The 16,094-nt window shown below is 44.9% G+C and overlaps 1 protein-coding gene across 1 annotated transcript in view; it reads left to right on the top strand.

The window, feature by feature from the left end:
• PHYHIP (phytanoyl-CoA 2-hydroxylase interacting protein) overlaps positions 1-11,697 on the top strand; it is a 75,235-nt gene extending 63,538 nt beyond the window's left edge. The window contains exon 5 of the mRNA XM_014061323.2: positions 2,228-11,697. Within this exon, the coding sequence (XP_013916798.1) occupies positions 2,228-2,762 (535 nt within the window). The 3' untranslated portion in view covers positions 2,763-11,697. The remainder of the gene's footprint in view (positions 1-2,227) is intronic.
• Positions 11,698-16,094: the final 4,397 nt, after the last annotated feature.

Raw genomic sequence — 16,094 nt, forward strand, 5'->3', positions numbered from 1 at the left:
GAGCAGGGATCCCCAACCTTGGCAACTTTAAGACTTGTGGACTTCAACTCCCAGAATTCCTCCCAGAGGTTGGCAACTTTGCTGACTGAGGAACTCTGGGAGTTGAAGTCCACAAGCCTTAAAGTTGCCAAGGTTGGAGACTCCTGCTGCTGATAGTTATGCTTAAAACATGGCTGGGAGGTAGAGATGAAGAGAAGTGACTTCATTAAATCAGCTAGATTTGGCCAAGGTGCTTTCAGTTGCCATTTCTGTAATCTACAATCTAGTGCTTGGTATCTTTCATCTTTCAAACGTGTGGATTTCAACTCTCAGAATTCCGCAGCCATGGGGAAAATGGGAGTTGAACTTCAAACATCTGAAAGATGCCAAGGTTGAGAATACCAGCTCAGATTATCACCTTCTGATGTCATGGCTTGGAGCAGGAAGAAGGAAACCTCTTTGAGAAAATGCTAATCATAGCCTCCATATTTTTATATTCCTCCATCGTCCTGTTTTTAAAAATGTACTAAAAGTCTCTTATCTTTTACAGTTAAAGCTTGTTTTAAATTCTCCCTGAGAAATGAACATGTAGTCATGCTGACATTCCTCATTGTTCCCATACTGATTCACAGATATTAGATGTTAGTTTGTCCTTCCAATGAATTAAGACACCCCATCTTCCGTCTTCCCCCTTCCCATGCTTCTTTCGTTTCACAACAACATCCTGCAGGTGTTCTTTTGAACGTCAGAGATTGAATTCATCCTTTCCTGATCCAGAAGTAGCAAATAACATGACCTCTCATAATTACTACACCAGAGGTTGGCAACCTTAAGCACTCAAAAAGCCACAACGGTCCTAACTGGAAGCCCCCCATTCAATTCTGGAGCAGACTGGAAGTCTGGTTCCCATATCATAGAGTCTCCTCCTAGCACGGCCTCCTTTTTCCTCCTCTACCTGTCCTAACTGAAAGCCCTATCAATTGTGGAGCCGACTGGCGACAGGGAGCCGCAGCAGAGGGATAAAAGAGCCACATGCAGCTCCAGAGACACAGATTGCTAACCCCTGCACTACACAATGTGATCGTAGTTTATCCTTCCTCCAAGACTTAAGTCATGGCAACTCTTGCCCCCTTGGGTCATCGTTTCAGGGATATTTCCTTACAAAAACCCTCCATGCTTTTAATGGTAGCAGAGTTTCTAATGGACTTGGAAAGTTCTTAACATTTCAGGGAGATATTCAGAGACTTATCTGAATGAGTTTGACACCCCTGTTCCAGTGGTGGGTTCCTATTGGTTCAGACTGGTTTGGTCGAACCAATACTGGTTTGGTGGCCTGGATTGCTGGAACCGACAGCAGCCCAGGCCTGCCACACCCCCAAACTTGTTCTCCCGGCACCACCATAGGTGCCAACATCTTGTTTTTTGCTTCTGCGCATGTGCAGAACAATTTTTATTGCACTGCCCATGCGCACATCAAGTGCGCATGCACAACATGCCCACGAGCGAACCGGCAGTAATGCCTGCCGGAACCCACCCCTGGTATCTGCTTTGAAAGTAGCCCGCATTCAACTCTATAGCACAGTCAAACATCAGCAGCCGTCACAGGCAATGATTTGTGACATTTTGTATTGTGTTGTACATTGTTGATGCTTTTATGTTATCAAAATGTTTTATTAAATTTGCCGAATTTCAATTCCAAGGAGTCATGGGACCTGGATTTTGGATGCATTCTGAAATTTAGTGTATTTGAGGTTCCTTGGTTGAAATCCTTTTGCTTTACATTGCACCAGTTTGTCCAATTAAAGGTTCCAGGTAGAGAGGAGAGTTTTAGTAGTGTTTGGCTAGATTCAAAAATGTTTTCTGTTTATCCTTGCAGCAAAGGTAAACTATGACATCGCTCCTGGCTGAGAGTCACCTAGCAAACTACGTGGCTGAGTTAGTGTTTAGATGCAGGTCTTCTAAATTTAAATTAATTCTTTAATTACCATGCTAACTCTGATTTCTCCTCTCCCAGCTAGGAAAATGGAGGATATCTGAGGCCATAAGCCACCTAACCTGCTCTTAGCCACTGTTTAATGAACAGTCTCTAGTGTTCATTTCCTGAAAATGGAAGGTCTCGGTGGATGCATAGCTATGAAGCCCTATCAACCTATCATAATGCCTACCTGGGTTTCCTCCCAAATGTAAGCTTGAGCTGAGTCCTAACTTCATCCCCTTTCCTAACTATCTGTGTCTCCCTTCTGGCCAGAACACACTGTGGAGACGTCATGAAGCCGTACTTGAAGGACAACAGTGGCAGCCACGGTTCGCCCACCAGTGGCATGCTCCATGGCATCTTTTTCAGCTGCAATACCGAGTTCAACAACGGCCAACCTCCCCAGGACTCCCCTTACGGCCGCTACCGTTTCCAGGTGCCCGCGCAGCGCCTTTTTGGTCCCAACACCAACCTCTACTTCGCGGATTTCTACTGTATGTACACTGCCTACCATTACGTCATTCTGGTGCTGGCACCCAAAGGTTCTGTCGGAGACATCTTTTGCCGGGAGCGACTGCCCCAGTTGGACATTTCCTGCAACAAGTTCCTGACCTGCAGCGTGGAGGACGGCGAGCTCATCTACCGCCACGCCCAGGATGTCATCCTGGAGATCATTTATACTGAGCCAGTTGACCTCAGTCTAGGAGTTCTGGGAGAGATCAGCGGCCATCAGCTCATGAGCCTCTCGACGGCCGATGCCAAAAAGGATCCGAGCTGCAAGACATGTAACATCAGCGTGGGGCGCTAGAGAGAGGGAAGGGGTGGGGGAAGGAGATGAATCAAACACCAATACGAGAGATCTTGGTGAACCCCACGGCCCTTCAATGTACGTGTGACGATCTGAGAACGGGGTCTACCTTGGTTGAAGGGGATGCTGGAGAAGGCCCCTTTTTGCTGTCCTCGCCTCCTTTCTCTCCCCCTCTCTCCTTGCATGTTTCCTTGCCATTGTAAATAAGATTTTGGACTTGGGAAATGAGAATGAGAGAGAGCATGCAAGCAGGTCAACGTTGAAGGATCTGCATTTCTAGGTTCACTTAGGATGGCACCCTCAATTTTTTGAGGTCTCTTCTCCAGAAAACTATCCCATTCTCTTCCGTTTCTCAACCCAAGCTCCAAACGGACATTTCACTTTTTCCCCACACAGCAGGGAGTCTGGCCAGTCTGATGAACACGTAGTTTCCTAAACCAACAATACTACCTAGAAGTGCTTCTCCATCTTGCAATCTGCTCCTTTTGGCCCATTTCTCCACACAATGTACAGTATTTCCACCTCCCACCCATGGATTCTCTTCATCCGTAGCATGATTTACTTTTTTTGAAGAAGTATGTTGAAGGTTGGAAGAAGATGTCTCCCCACCACCTTCATGAAAGGGTTCTGGGTTAAAAGATCAGCTGGCACAAAGACCTCCTCAACTAGGCTTAGTGGGTAGAACAAGCTTAAAGAAACCTGGGAGTCTTACCAAGAGATTCTTTCTTTCTTTTGCTCATTTCCACGGGGTGTGACACCTTATTATTTATGTCCTTTATTTATTTTGACTGAAGAAGGAGAAGAAGAAGGGAAGAGGGAGACAACAGGTTCAAACAGGTGTGCTAGAAACTGGAATGCTGATGGGGCGATGTTGCTATGCAAACATACCCAACTCGGCTTCCCTGTTTTCCATGATAACCGGTTACACATCTGGGCTGGCAAAGCTCCCACCCGCATCTTGATCTGGGTTGCAGGTTCTGAAGACGGGGAAGAAAGAAAATGGAGCTCCCTCCATGGTGCAGGCAGGAGAGTAAGGTGGAAAGACAAATCACTCGCGGTTGGATGCTTTTTTTGCCCCCCCTCTCCTGCTGTTGCGATTGCTTTTTCTTTCCAACAATGCAGAAGGACTCATAAGCTGATAGTTCCAGCTTTCGGACCTTAAGTTTGTAGCTCCCATTAAACTGGAATGTGATTTGGGATTCCATGGGTTGTATGAACCTAGCTGTTGTGGTTTGCAACCAGGGGTGAAATGCTACCGGTTCGGACCGGTTCACCAATAGTAAAAAAATGCTTCCGGTTCAGGCGAATTGGAATTTTTGATGATCAGATGTGACGCCCAATTTATATTAGCTAGAAAAACAGGATTTCCTGCTTTCTAGCAAATCTAAATCGTGTGGCACAACGTATTCCCCCCCCCCGCGCTCACTGTTCTACTTAACTTTGCAGGCACGCTCAGTAGCAGGCTCCGCCCACCTGCCTGGACGTCATCACATCCATTTTTGATGCTCTGAGCATGTGTGGAAGGTCCTGCGCATGCGTGGAGGTGGTGCGTGTGAGCGGAGCGTGCACGCGCGTACTCACATTTGCAAACAGGTAGTGAAGGTAAGTGGATTTCACCCCTGTTTGCAAACCATGGTTGATGTACCTAGAAATGATGACTCATCCCCAATAATGGCTTAGGAAAGAAAATCGTCTTAGCATCACACCTGAAATAAGTCACCAGCGTAATACAGGTGGTCTTTGACTTACAATCATTTGTTCAGCAACCCAGGGTCTCCCCTGCTCTGTGTAATGACTGCAATGGGGAGAACCAGGATTTCATGGGTGCCTTGCTTAAAAAACAACAGCAACAACTTAACGACCACAATTCTGGGCTCACTCATGGTCATAAATCGAGGAATACCTGTCTACCTACCTTACATAGCCTTGCCTCCTTCCCTTCAGTTTCCTTCTTTTTCCCACGCTAAAGAGACCACAGACTGAAAGCTCCTCCCATCCGCCCCGAGTCTTCCGAGAGTGGGCGGCATACAAGTTAATTAAATAAATTAAATAAATAAATCTTTGCTGCTACTACAGCCTGTTTTCCCCAAAATAAGACAGGGTCTTATTTTCTTTTGACCCCCCCTCCCAAAATAAGCACTTGGCCTTGTATTCAGGGAGGTCCTATTATTTTTGAGGTGCAGGAAGCAACAAACGTGGCCACCTCTTGGTTGCTGCTGTGGTGCAATATTTCCAGGGAGGGCTTATTTTTGGGGGAGGGCTTATTTTCAGAGAAATGGGGGGTAACTTCAGATTTTGATCTCAGCAGCCAGTAATTGCTGTAAACATTGGGACTCCCAAGGACAGTGATAGCTGCACAATTTAAACTTCTTAGAGTTTAAGAATAGAGACCTAATGTGCTGCTTCAGTGAGCCGAGCTTAAGGCTTGAAGCTCGTAACCCTGGCAAGCAGGTTGGGGCATCCTCCAGAAGGAAGGATCTCTTGGCCTGTAAGGAGAAAGATTCATTTGCTGCCACTCCCCACATCTCTGTGCAGTCTCAACGTGCCCTTGCCTTCAGCCCATCACCGGGAACCGGCTTCCTGGGACAGGCTAGACCTGCTCTTGACAGCTGCTCCTCACATCTGCCAGCCACCCTTCTTTGCGCTGAAGGCTTGGCCTCAGTTTTTGTTCCTATGGGTTTTTCTTGAGTTGCGTGAGTGATTGTTTTGCTTTATCAGGGCAAAGCTGCAGATAGCATCCTTCCTTTCTGCAGAGAACTTTGAGAAGGTTGTCCAACCTGAACGTCAAGAAATTCCGAGTCTTCCTTCTTTACTGGTCGGTTAAGATGTGGCTTGAGATCTTAAAGAGAATTCATTCTGTAGCAGCAAGTTAGAAGCCTGAGGCCTGGAAGGAAGCCAGCCTCACATTTAGAAGGCCTTTTCCATTCCAGAGGTGACTTGAAGGGAAAACACACACATAGAGCCAACTTTAACAGATTAACAGATTTGGAAGGGACCTTGTTGGTCATCTAGTCCAACACACCCACACCCATTTCTGACAGAGAGCAGTCCAATCTCTTCTTGAAAGTCTCAAGTGATGAAGCTCCCATAACTTCCGAAGGCAACCTCTGTTTCATGGGTTGATTGTTCCCACTGTCAGAAAAATTCTCCTTATTTCCAGGTTGAATCTCTCCTTGGTCAGTTTCCATCCATTATTCCTTGTCTGGCCTTCAGGTGCTTTGGAAATTAGCTTGACCCCCTCCTCTCTGTGGCATTCCCTCAAATATTGGAAAACTGCCATCATGTCTCCCCTGGTCCTTCTCTTCACTAGACTAGCCATGCCCAGTTCCTGCAACCATTCATTGTATGTTTTCACCTCCAGCCCTCTAATCTTCCTGGTTGCTCTTCTCTGCACTCTTTCTAGAGCCTCAACATCTTTTTCATAGTGTGGTGACCAAAACTGGGTGCTCAAAAGCTTCTGAGATCTAAGTGATTCCAAAGCAAAACGTGCAGTTGTGTTTGTGTGGGAAAATCAAACGCAGAAAGGGATTTTGATGGAAGAAGGTTGAACCTGTCACAGAAGGAATTCCACTGACAAGCTCGATAACAGAGCTTATGATTGTTTGATGAGGCTGGCTCCCTTCACCCCGTGTTAAATTACTGGCACATTCCCAGAATCCTAGCCTACCAAATTTGAAGTATATACCGTTGTTTCCCTGAAAATAAGACAGGGTCTTATTTTCTTTTCATCCCTCCCAAAATAAGTGCAAAATTGTTTTGGGGGAGGTCTTATTATTTTTGAGGTGCGGGAGGCGGCGAGCTTGGTCACCTCATGGCTGCTGCTGTGTTGCAATATTTTTGGGGAGGGCTTATTTTGGGGGGGAGGACTTATTTTAGCGCATGTGCTCAAAAGCCTGATAGGGCTTATTATCCAGGGAGGTCTTATTTTCAGGGAAACTTGGTAAGAACAATTAAGTCAGGTCTTCAGGTGAAGAAGCATTTCCATGGAGGTGGTGAGGAAACTTCAGGAGCCTGGGTGGTTTATTATTAATATTATTATTGGCACAACCTTTTGAACTTTCCAAGTGCCCAGCTGTGAGGCCAACTGTGTAGTATTTGCTGTGTGCTGTAGCAGTACTGTGCCACAAATGCTGCTAGCATTAATAATAAGGAGCTGGCTTTTTTCTCTGCTAGCTGTTTATTTTCCCCTTCTCCGTGTCTGCCCTGCCTATTGCAATTTTTGGCCAATTGTTAAGCGTCACTTGCTCCAGGAAATGCTGTCGGTATTTAGAGGCTGTTCTTAACTCTTCCCAGCTTTGTATGTGTACGCTTAGAAACCCTAACAATGCCATTTGAGGCTGGATTTGATTTCACACGCTTTCTCCAGCTGTGAGAACACGGCAGCAGGAGGAGTGGTGAGATTGTCATCAATTTATTTCAATCAGGAAAACATTTCTCCATTTCGTACCCAAAAGTGACAAGAGAAAAGTTCTGCTTCCTAAAAACAAAGAGGGTATGTGACAAGCTGGTAAAAGCTGCTACAACTTTCGCTGCAGTACTGCTACAAAAAGGTTACTGCTACAACTACAATAATAAAGGTGCAAAAATCCTGGAGAAAAATTACTTTTTTTCTGAACAGAGGCTGTGAAGTGTACCCCAATCAAGTGGCTCATAACATATTGAATGATTTGATTGTGCTATAAGCAGTGGTGGGTTCTAAAATGTTACGTTCTCTGCCCAGTTGCTGGGTGGGCGTGGCCAGGGTGGGCGTGGCCTACTCGGCCTCCTGCACCACATTGGGTAGGGAGTGTTTTCACCCTCTCCAGGCTCTGGAGGCTTCCACAAGTCTCCAGGAGGGCAAAAACGGCCTCCCCCAGGCTCCAGAGCCCTCCAGAAGCGGGAAACAGGTTCATTTTCAAGACTTCTGGAGGACCCAATTTTTGCCCTCCCAGATCCTCTACAGCACTTACTTGGCATCCAAAACGGGCTGTGTGGAGACTCCTGGGAGGGGCGGGTTGTTGTGGGCAGGGCCAGCAGGTCCTTCCAACTACTGGTTCGCCCGAAATGGTGCGAACTGGCTGAATCCCACCACTGGCTATAAATATTGGATGATGGGAATTCTCCACCAGTCAGTCCTCAACCCCATTCAGGAAGTCTATTCCTAGTGCAATTTTGTAATATTTATTCCAAACTAAAGCTTAGTTCCAGGGTGCTTATACTCAAATCAAAGGAATCTGGTCTGTGTCCCAACTTAAGGGAAAGGGACTGTTCACGATTAACTACCTAAAAAGAATCTATTTAATTTTATACAGCAAAGCTAGAGAGAAGCAGAGAATTTTGTTTTTAATCTTCTTTTTATTTTTCAGTATTGGAAATATAATACAAAAGGTCTTGTGTAATTGGGTCAAGGCGTTTTATTTGATGAGGCTAATCAGGTGATGGGTGAACATGGGCCAACTTTCATGAAAAAAAGGGAGGGGGAAAACATTTCAGGGAAGTTTTTTTTAACCATCTGGAGGAATGTGCTAACAGATGGACATGTTATGTCACCTCCTTGGCTGGCAGCTGTTCTCCAGCATTGTCAACAGCCATCTCCTCAATTTTTCTCCTAATTACATACAAATCAGGCGCTACCCTACAAATCTGAGAGTTCATTTTATTCATACTGATCCTTCGCCCATTCTCAAAAAGGAGCAGAACAACTTTGTTATGTGCCAAAACGCTTCTAAACCTCAACGTAACTCAACCGTTGTGATGGAGATACATAGTCTTTCTTTCAAAGGCATAAAACGGGAAAAGCTGCCCCAGTAAAGATCCTTAATACATGTGTATCACTGGAATTATTATTGCTGTGATGCGCATCTGGGACAACCAAACAGGGAATTTCTTTAGAATATATTAAACTGGGGTGGAGAACAGAAGCCCGGCATCCCCGGAGCCTACAAAGGTTTCCAAATATCAGCATATTGTAATTTTTTTGATATGAAGGTATAGGAAACCAGTTAAGTCCTTGATGGGAGAGTAAGCCCATTCATTATATTAAACTATACATTTAGATGGAGTTATATTAAGTGCAGGTTTTGGCACATCCTTGCTCCTGGTACAGGTAATCCTCAATTTAGAACCACAACTGAGTCCAATTATTTGTTGCTAAGCAAGACAGTTGTGAGCTTTGCGCCATTTGAGTGAGTTTTGCGCCTTGCCACAGTTGTTAGGTGAATCACTGCAGTTGTGCAGTGGGTTACACTGTTGTTAAGTGAATCTGGCTTCCCCTTTGGACTTTGCTTGTCCCAAAAGGTGATCGCATGAGCTCGGGATACTGCAGCCAGTTGCCTAGCGTCTAAGTTTTGATCATGCGACCTGTAACAGTTGTGTGAAAAAAGGGTCATAAGTCACTTTTTTCAATGCCGTTGTAACTTCGAAAGGTCACTAAATGAACTGTTGTACGCTGAGGACTACCTGTATATCCTTCTTGAGTTTTGACTCAAGAAAACAGTCAACTCTTCATATTGCGTTTTAGCCCCAGGACAGGTGAAAGGCCAATCCCTCTTAGAATAGGCTAGGACTGTGCAATACTTGGGAGCACATGGGGGTGGGGTTTGAGGTGGAGAAGGCAACTGTAGCACCCAAATGCCACTCCCCAAAACTGCTACCCCTTCCCCTAAGTTTGCTATGACAGCTGTTTGCAGCTGCAGCAAGTCTTGGAAAACTCATTTAAGAAGCTACTGACAGATTTCTTATTTGCCTTGCCAAGCACTTTTTTAAAACCATGGAATACAGAGTGGTGAACAACGCTGAAAAAAATGCCTGCCACGTGTGAAGCATTTTAAGACAATTTACTCTTTCTATTCAGAAGCAGGGGTGAAATCTAGCAGGTTCTGACAGGTTCTGGAGAACCGGTAGCGGAAATTTTGAGTGGGTCGGAGAACCAGTAACAGAAATTTTGAGTAGTTTGGAGAGCCAGAAAATGCTATCTCTGGCTGGCCCCAGAATGGGTGGTGGTGGTGGAGATTTTGCAGTATCCTTCCCCTGCCACACCCAGGTAGCCACGCCCATAGAACTGGAAGTAAAAAAAAATAGAATTTCACAACTGTTCAGAAGTATCCTCAATATTAAGTAAGGCGTGCAGACGTGGGAAAGTGGGTAGAAATACTCTTTTCAAAAACCTAGGGATAAAATAAAAATACTTTCCCTCCCACTGTTTTTTTTTAATTACGCCTTTTAATTTTACATCCCTTTCCCTCCAAATCTTCATAATGTGAATCTAAGATACATTACGCTCAATGACCCTCAAAGCACCCATTTAAAAGGGAAGACGACCTTGGTTTGTTGCAGAAGATCTTGGTTTGATTTTTGGCAACCTAGGAAGCAGCTGTCACAACTGCCTGTTTTCATGCTGGAGAATGACTGCTGAGCAAGGAAGGTTCTAAATCGGGGGCGGGGGGATCAAAACTTGATTTTACTGAGGGCCACTTCATGGTTGTGTTTGACCTCGAGGACCCAGGGTGGGCGTGGCCAGCTTGACATCTCTCGGAGGGGTGCCTGTGGTGGCCCGTACGCAGCCCTCCCAAGCTCCATTTTCACTAGCAGAGGCACTGCAGGCTCCTCCTTTGCTGTTTCTGGGCGAAGGACCGGAACATATGTTCTAAGCACCATGTGGGTGGAATCTGGCCAGCGGGCTTTGAGTTTGACATCTCTATGGTAGATGTCTTCTCTTGATGAATAGTGGTCTGATCCAAAACCAAGTTTGCTTATGTGGCTAACCCATATAGCAAAACTATGGAATGGCCTTCACCGAAGTGTGAGCTATTAAATAGGGGACCTCGAAACGACATCACTGATGTATCTCTTTCATAGTTTTCAAACTGTATGATCAGGGAGCTCTCAATAAGATCAATCTTTTCTGGTGGGCGTCTGCCCTAGTCCCATCATTTTTCCTACCGAATGCAAAGAAATGGGGAGAATGATCCCATATGAAATATAAGTAGGCCTTAAAACAAGGTCTCCAAACTTAGCAATTTTAAGACTTGTGGACTTCAACTCCCAGAATTCCTCAGCTAACCATCTGGGGAATTCTGGGAGTTGAAGTCCATAAATCTTAAAGTTGCCAAGTTTGGAGATCCCTGCTTTAAAACCTCTCAGGTTTTTGAGGCATATTTTGACTTCAGATGGCATCATCTGAAAACACATAGCTTCATATATGAGCTACATGTATGTCATGAAACATGCTCCAGATGGTTTGCCAACATGTTGAAGGTTTTTGGGTCTCATAGGCTCTGACTGTTCTGTGTAGGAACTTTACCCAAAGGCAGAAGACTTAGGAGTATCATGTTTTCTTCTGGTGTTAATAAATTATTTCCTTCTTTCTAAGGCAATTTGGGAAAATAGAAGTTTAATTAAGATTGCAAAACAGCAAAAAGAGCTAATTCCATCTCAAATATCAAAAGGCTAGTTTAGTGTCCTTTGAACTAAAAGTCTCTTGCTGTTGGCTATGTTGGCTGAGGACGATGGGAGTGGGTGTCCCAACCATCTGCAAGGAATGGAGCACCTGCTCCAGTCCTAATGACTTCAGAAATGTATTTGGGCATTTCAGGAATTGTCTGAGTCCTCAGCAGTTCCTGTTTTGTGTGGGACCCATCTAAGGCTCAAGATCTTTGGTGGCGTTCCAGGCAGAAAGCATCAAGTCTTAGGAGGAAATCTTTACCTTGACTTCCTGGTTGCGAAGCAGCCTCACAGGTTGGCCATTTGATGATCAATAGCCTCTTCCTCATCACCCTCCAAATCCTTGCATGTGGCTGAGAAAATTTCAGCATGGCAGTCACGCAGCAGCCCAAACTGGATTCAAAATGATGCTTTTCCAGACTGTATGTATGATGCACGCTGTAAAACTATACCTGAAGCAAAAAAACGTGCCGTGCTTACAGTGTGTACTAATAAACAAGAACCTGTGTTGAAACACCTCTTCTGTGGGCTTTATTTCTTTTTACTTGCCTTTCTTATCTATATTTTAAAAAGTCGTGTGTGTTAGGCTCTTCTCCAGTGACTCTGTCACAAGGCTATAAAACCCATGATGAAAAAATACCTACTTTAGAAGTTCCAGCCCAGGTTGGACAACTCTTCTTTCAACTCATAACCATTATGGATCCCACAAAACTTTGGGCACCTTTTAAAGTTCTCTCTTGCCTCACCTGGCTTGCTCACCTGACACTCTTAATTTGGGTGAAGGTATTCTGTTTAAAACATAGCATTCCATTTAAACACTTCCATTTAAGGTAAAGGTTCCCCTCACACATATATGCTAGTCATGCGTGACTCTACGGGGCAGTGCCCATCTCCATTTCAAAGCCGAAGAGCCAGTGCTGTACGAAGACATCTCCGAGGTCATGTGGCCAGCATGACTAAACGCCAAAGGTGCACGGAACGCTGTTACCTTCCCACCAAATGTGGTTCCTATTTTTCCACTTGCATTTTTACATGCTTTCAAACTGCTAGTTTGGCAGAAGCTGGGACAAGTAACAGGAGCTCATTCTGTTACGCATCACTAGGGATTCGAGCCGCTGAACTGCCGACCTTTCTGAGCGACAAGCTCAGCGTCTTAGTCCCTGAGCCACTGCATCCCAACACACACATTAGCTTATGCAATTTATACAAATATCTTCTTTTGTCCTTGGTTCCTAATGTGGAAAATGAAATGAAAGGAATGAAACCCAACTCCCAAACTCATGTATTTCTTGGTTTGGGCAGAAGGGTTATGAGGTGGATCAGTTGCTTTTGTGGTGTGGAGACAATAACTTGGTTCCTAACACCCATAAGACCAAGGAGCTTATAGTGGACTATAGAAGGAATAGATCAGACATCCAGCCCTTGCTTAACAATGGAGACCGAGTACAGCAAGTGGCCAGTTATACGTTTCTGGGTGTTATCATAAAAGAGGATCTGATTTGGGGTGCTCACATTGCAGCACTGGTCAAAAGGGCCCAGCAGAGATTATACTACCTGACGCTTCTCAGGAAACAACTGAATGAAAAAACTGCTGGTGACCTTCTACCGCTGCACCGTAGAGGGTATTTTAACTCTCTGTGTCTGGTTTGCCAATCACACTGTGGCAGATAAGGACAATGCTCCGGAGGGTCAACGTCATTGCCCAGAGGGTCATTGGTTGCCCTCTCCCCTCTTTGGAAGAGCTTTATGACTTCCACTGCCTTAAGAAGGTTCAAAGCATCCTTAAAAATCCATCTCATCCTAGGCACCCCTTTTTTTGAACTATTACCATCTGGCAGCCGGTACAGGATAATAAAAACAAGGACAAGTAGGCTGAATAACAGCTTCTATCCCAGAGCAGTAACTATACTGAATTCTACGATACAGTGCAATATTAATGCAATATCAGGGATTTTCAGTTCAATTAGATAGCATACGAAGGATGTGTGTTTGTGTTTTATTTTTATAGTTATAATGTACACTGAAGGTAGTATTTAATTTTGTTGTGCAATGTGCAATGACAATAAATAAACTAAACTAAACTAAAACTAAACTAAACTAAACTAAACTAAAGTACATATGAAACAGAGAGCCATCTCTCTGGAGACCCATGGGTAAACCAATACTAGTGCTAATCCTGACCCTCCAGCCACAAAAAAGTGTTGAAAATAATCCAGAAAATTACTTTTGGCCTCAACCGGTGGTCTATGGACCCCGGGGTGTGGGGCACAATGTTGTCACAGGAGATCCAAAAGGCTTGAAGAAATGTTATGATTTAAATCTTGAGTTAAGTCTTGGGGGGGGGGCATAAAAGGTATTCAAAAGGGGTCCATGGTGAATGAAAGGTTAAGAATCACTGGTCTACAACACTGAATGTTTTAAAATAGTCAGCTGCGGCTTTTCAAAAGTACTTGGGCAGCAGTTGCAAAAGTCCCAAACAACATGGTTCTTTCACAGAAGGATACCAGGATAGGTAAAGCTGAACAATCCTAGCCAGTGGTGGGATCCTGACAATTTAACAACCGGTTCGGTGATCACATGCTTTGCACACTGCACGTGTGTGCCAGGGATGGGTTGCTGTCGGCATTACTGCCAGTTCGATGTGCATGTGTATTTGCACATAAATAGGTCTCCGCATGTGCAAAACATTAAATGAAAAAAAAATAATGTGTGCAATGAAAATTGTTCTGTACATGCGCAGAACCAAAAATCAAGATGGCGCCGCCGTAGGGGAACCGGTTTGGGGTGTGGCAGGCCTGGGTCGCTAATGGTTCCAGAGACCCAAGCCACCAAACCACTATCGGTTCGGCCAAACCGGTCCAAACCGATCCAAATCGGTAGGAACCCACCACTGGTGTGTGTACAGGTTTACCAAATCTTACTTTCAACATTACTGCTTGGGGAGTAGAACAGCGGAGGTGCAGCAATCTACTCTGATGCGCTAATCAGCTGAGAGGATATAGGTAAATAAACATCTGATTGACGGTTTGCCCAAACCAATGATGGGTTACACCGGTACGCCCTGGTACAGGTGTACCGGTGCCTGCTGGGAGCACCAGGCACCGTTCCAGTACGGTGCTCCGGAGGGCCCACTCTCCCGCTCTCCTTGCCTGTATTTGACCCAACCGGGCCATTTGCACACATGCATGGAGAGTACGGCGCCTGCGCAATGGTCTACTGAGTAACTGGAGTGTCACAGACGGTAGGTATTCATGCACGCACATGCACATGGTGAATGCCTGGCCCCGTTGTAGCGTACCAGTGCAATGGGATCCGGAACCCACCACTGGCCCAAACCGGTCCGAACTGGCTGAATCCCACCCTTGATCTTAACCCTCCCGCCCTCCCTCCCTTCCCCACCCCTCCCCTAGAAATAGAAGGTGTCTATTTTCTATGAAGTTTGATTGCAAGAGAGTTGCTGTGATCTTGCGCTCGGTGGGAGAATGTCATGACAACCTATTTTTGACAGCACGGAGCTTAAAACAGCCTGTTGCTGTGCAAATTTGGATAGCAAGCAACAGGTTTCCAAGTTGTTTCACATTTTGTGATTTCTAGAACAGCAGGCCCGCCCATCCCAATTCAATCCATCCTTGACTGTCTCGGAAGCCCAATTGCTTGTCCATTCGTGACGATTGTTGTGGGTTTTTTTTTGAGAAGTCTGCAGTTGGTGAAGAAAATAATTCTAGGTTTTATCTCTTGGCAAAGCTTGACAGGAACATTTTAACAAAAACGCCTTAGCCATCTCCACTGGCACTAAGAATGGAGAACAGGTCATGACTTGGGAGTTGGCTAATCGAATCTGTTCAAATTTCTTTCTTTCTTCTTGTCCAGTAGAGATATCAGGGTAGGGCAGGCAGGCGTGTACTGGGACATGAAAAAATTGAAGTCCTGCCAAGTTGCTATATTTGAACTGTTTTTTTCCCCTCATAATTCCCTGTAATTATCCCTAATAGAAATACTGTATTTTTCAGAGTATACGATGCACCAAGATTTTGAAGAGGCAAATTTAAAAAAAGTGTTTGCACTCTGCAGACCTCCCAAAAATGGCCCTTTTTTTTTTTTTTAAAGGGCATGCATAACCTTTAGGAGGCTTGTAGAATGCTCCTGGGGGCTGGGAGGACCAAAAATGAGCAAAAAATGGGCCCGTTCTTTGTGAAAAAAAGGCATGCATAGCCTTTAGGAGGCTTATAGAGTGCTCCTGGGGGCTGAGGGGGGGAAATTGAGGAAAACCAGCTTATTTTTCAGTCATTTCTGACCTCCCCAGCCCCCAGGAGCACTCTGGAAGCCTCCTAAAGGCTATGCACAGCCATTTTGGTGAAGGGGGTGGGGTTTCAGGAGGCAAAAAACCGCTGGATTCAGTGTATAAGACGCACCCAGATTTTCACCCTCTTTTTTGAGGGAAAAAGGTGCGTCTTATACTCGGAAAAATACGGTAGTTCTGATTTTCATTCTATTGATTATATGGTTATCTCTTCCAGCCAGTTTTTTTATTCTTATCCAATATTTTTTTGCTGCCATACATGTCCTCCACTTATAATAAAATGTTTGTTGGGCCTGGCTGCATTTCCAGCACTCCGGTCAAAAGTTCAGAAACATTTTTGCTATTCTCGCTGGTGGTAGGTGCCATATGTAGACCATTTTGTACAGGTTTTCTCTGTATGCCGTTGCCATTGTTAGCTTGTAGTTTATTTCCCAGAGGTTATAATCCCTAATAATTGACCAAGATGCTCATGTTGTTGGAAACTGGAGACAGCTCTGCATTACCCATTTCTGAGACATTGGATAGGGTCCAAGGATCCTTAGGAATCCTTCTCTTAAAAAACCCATGATTTTAAAAAACTTTTTCTTTTTTATTTGATCTATTTCATGTAC

The sequence above is a fragment of the Thamnophis sirtalis genome, unplaced genomic scaffold (assembly GCF_051295495.1).
Source record: "Thamnophis sirtalis isolate CommonGarterSnake01/CBP01778 unplaced genomic scaffold, rThaSir2_p1.2 scaffold_2, whole genome shotgun sequence".
Classification (NCBI taxonomy): Eukaryota; Metazoa; Chordata; class Lepidosauria; order Squamata; family Natricidae; genus Thamnophis; species Thamnophis sirtalis.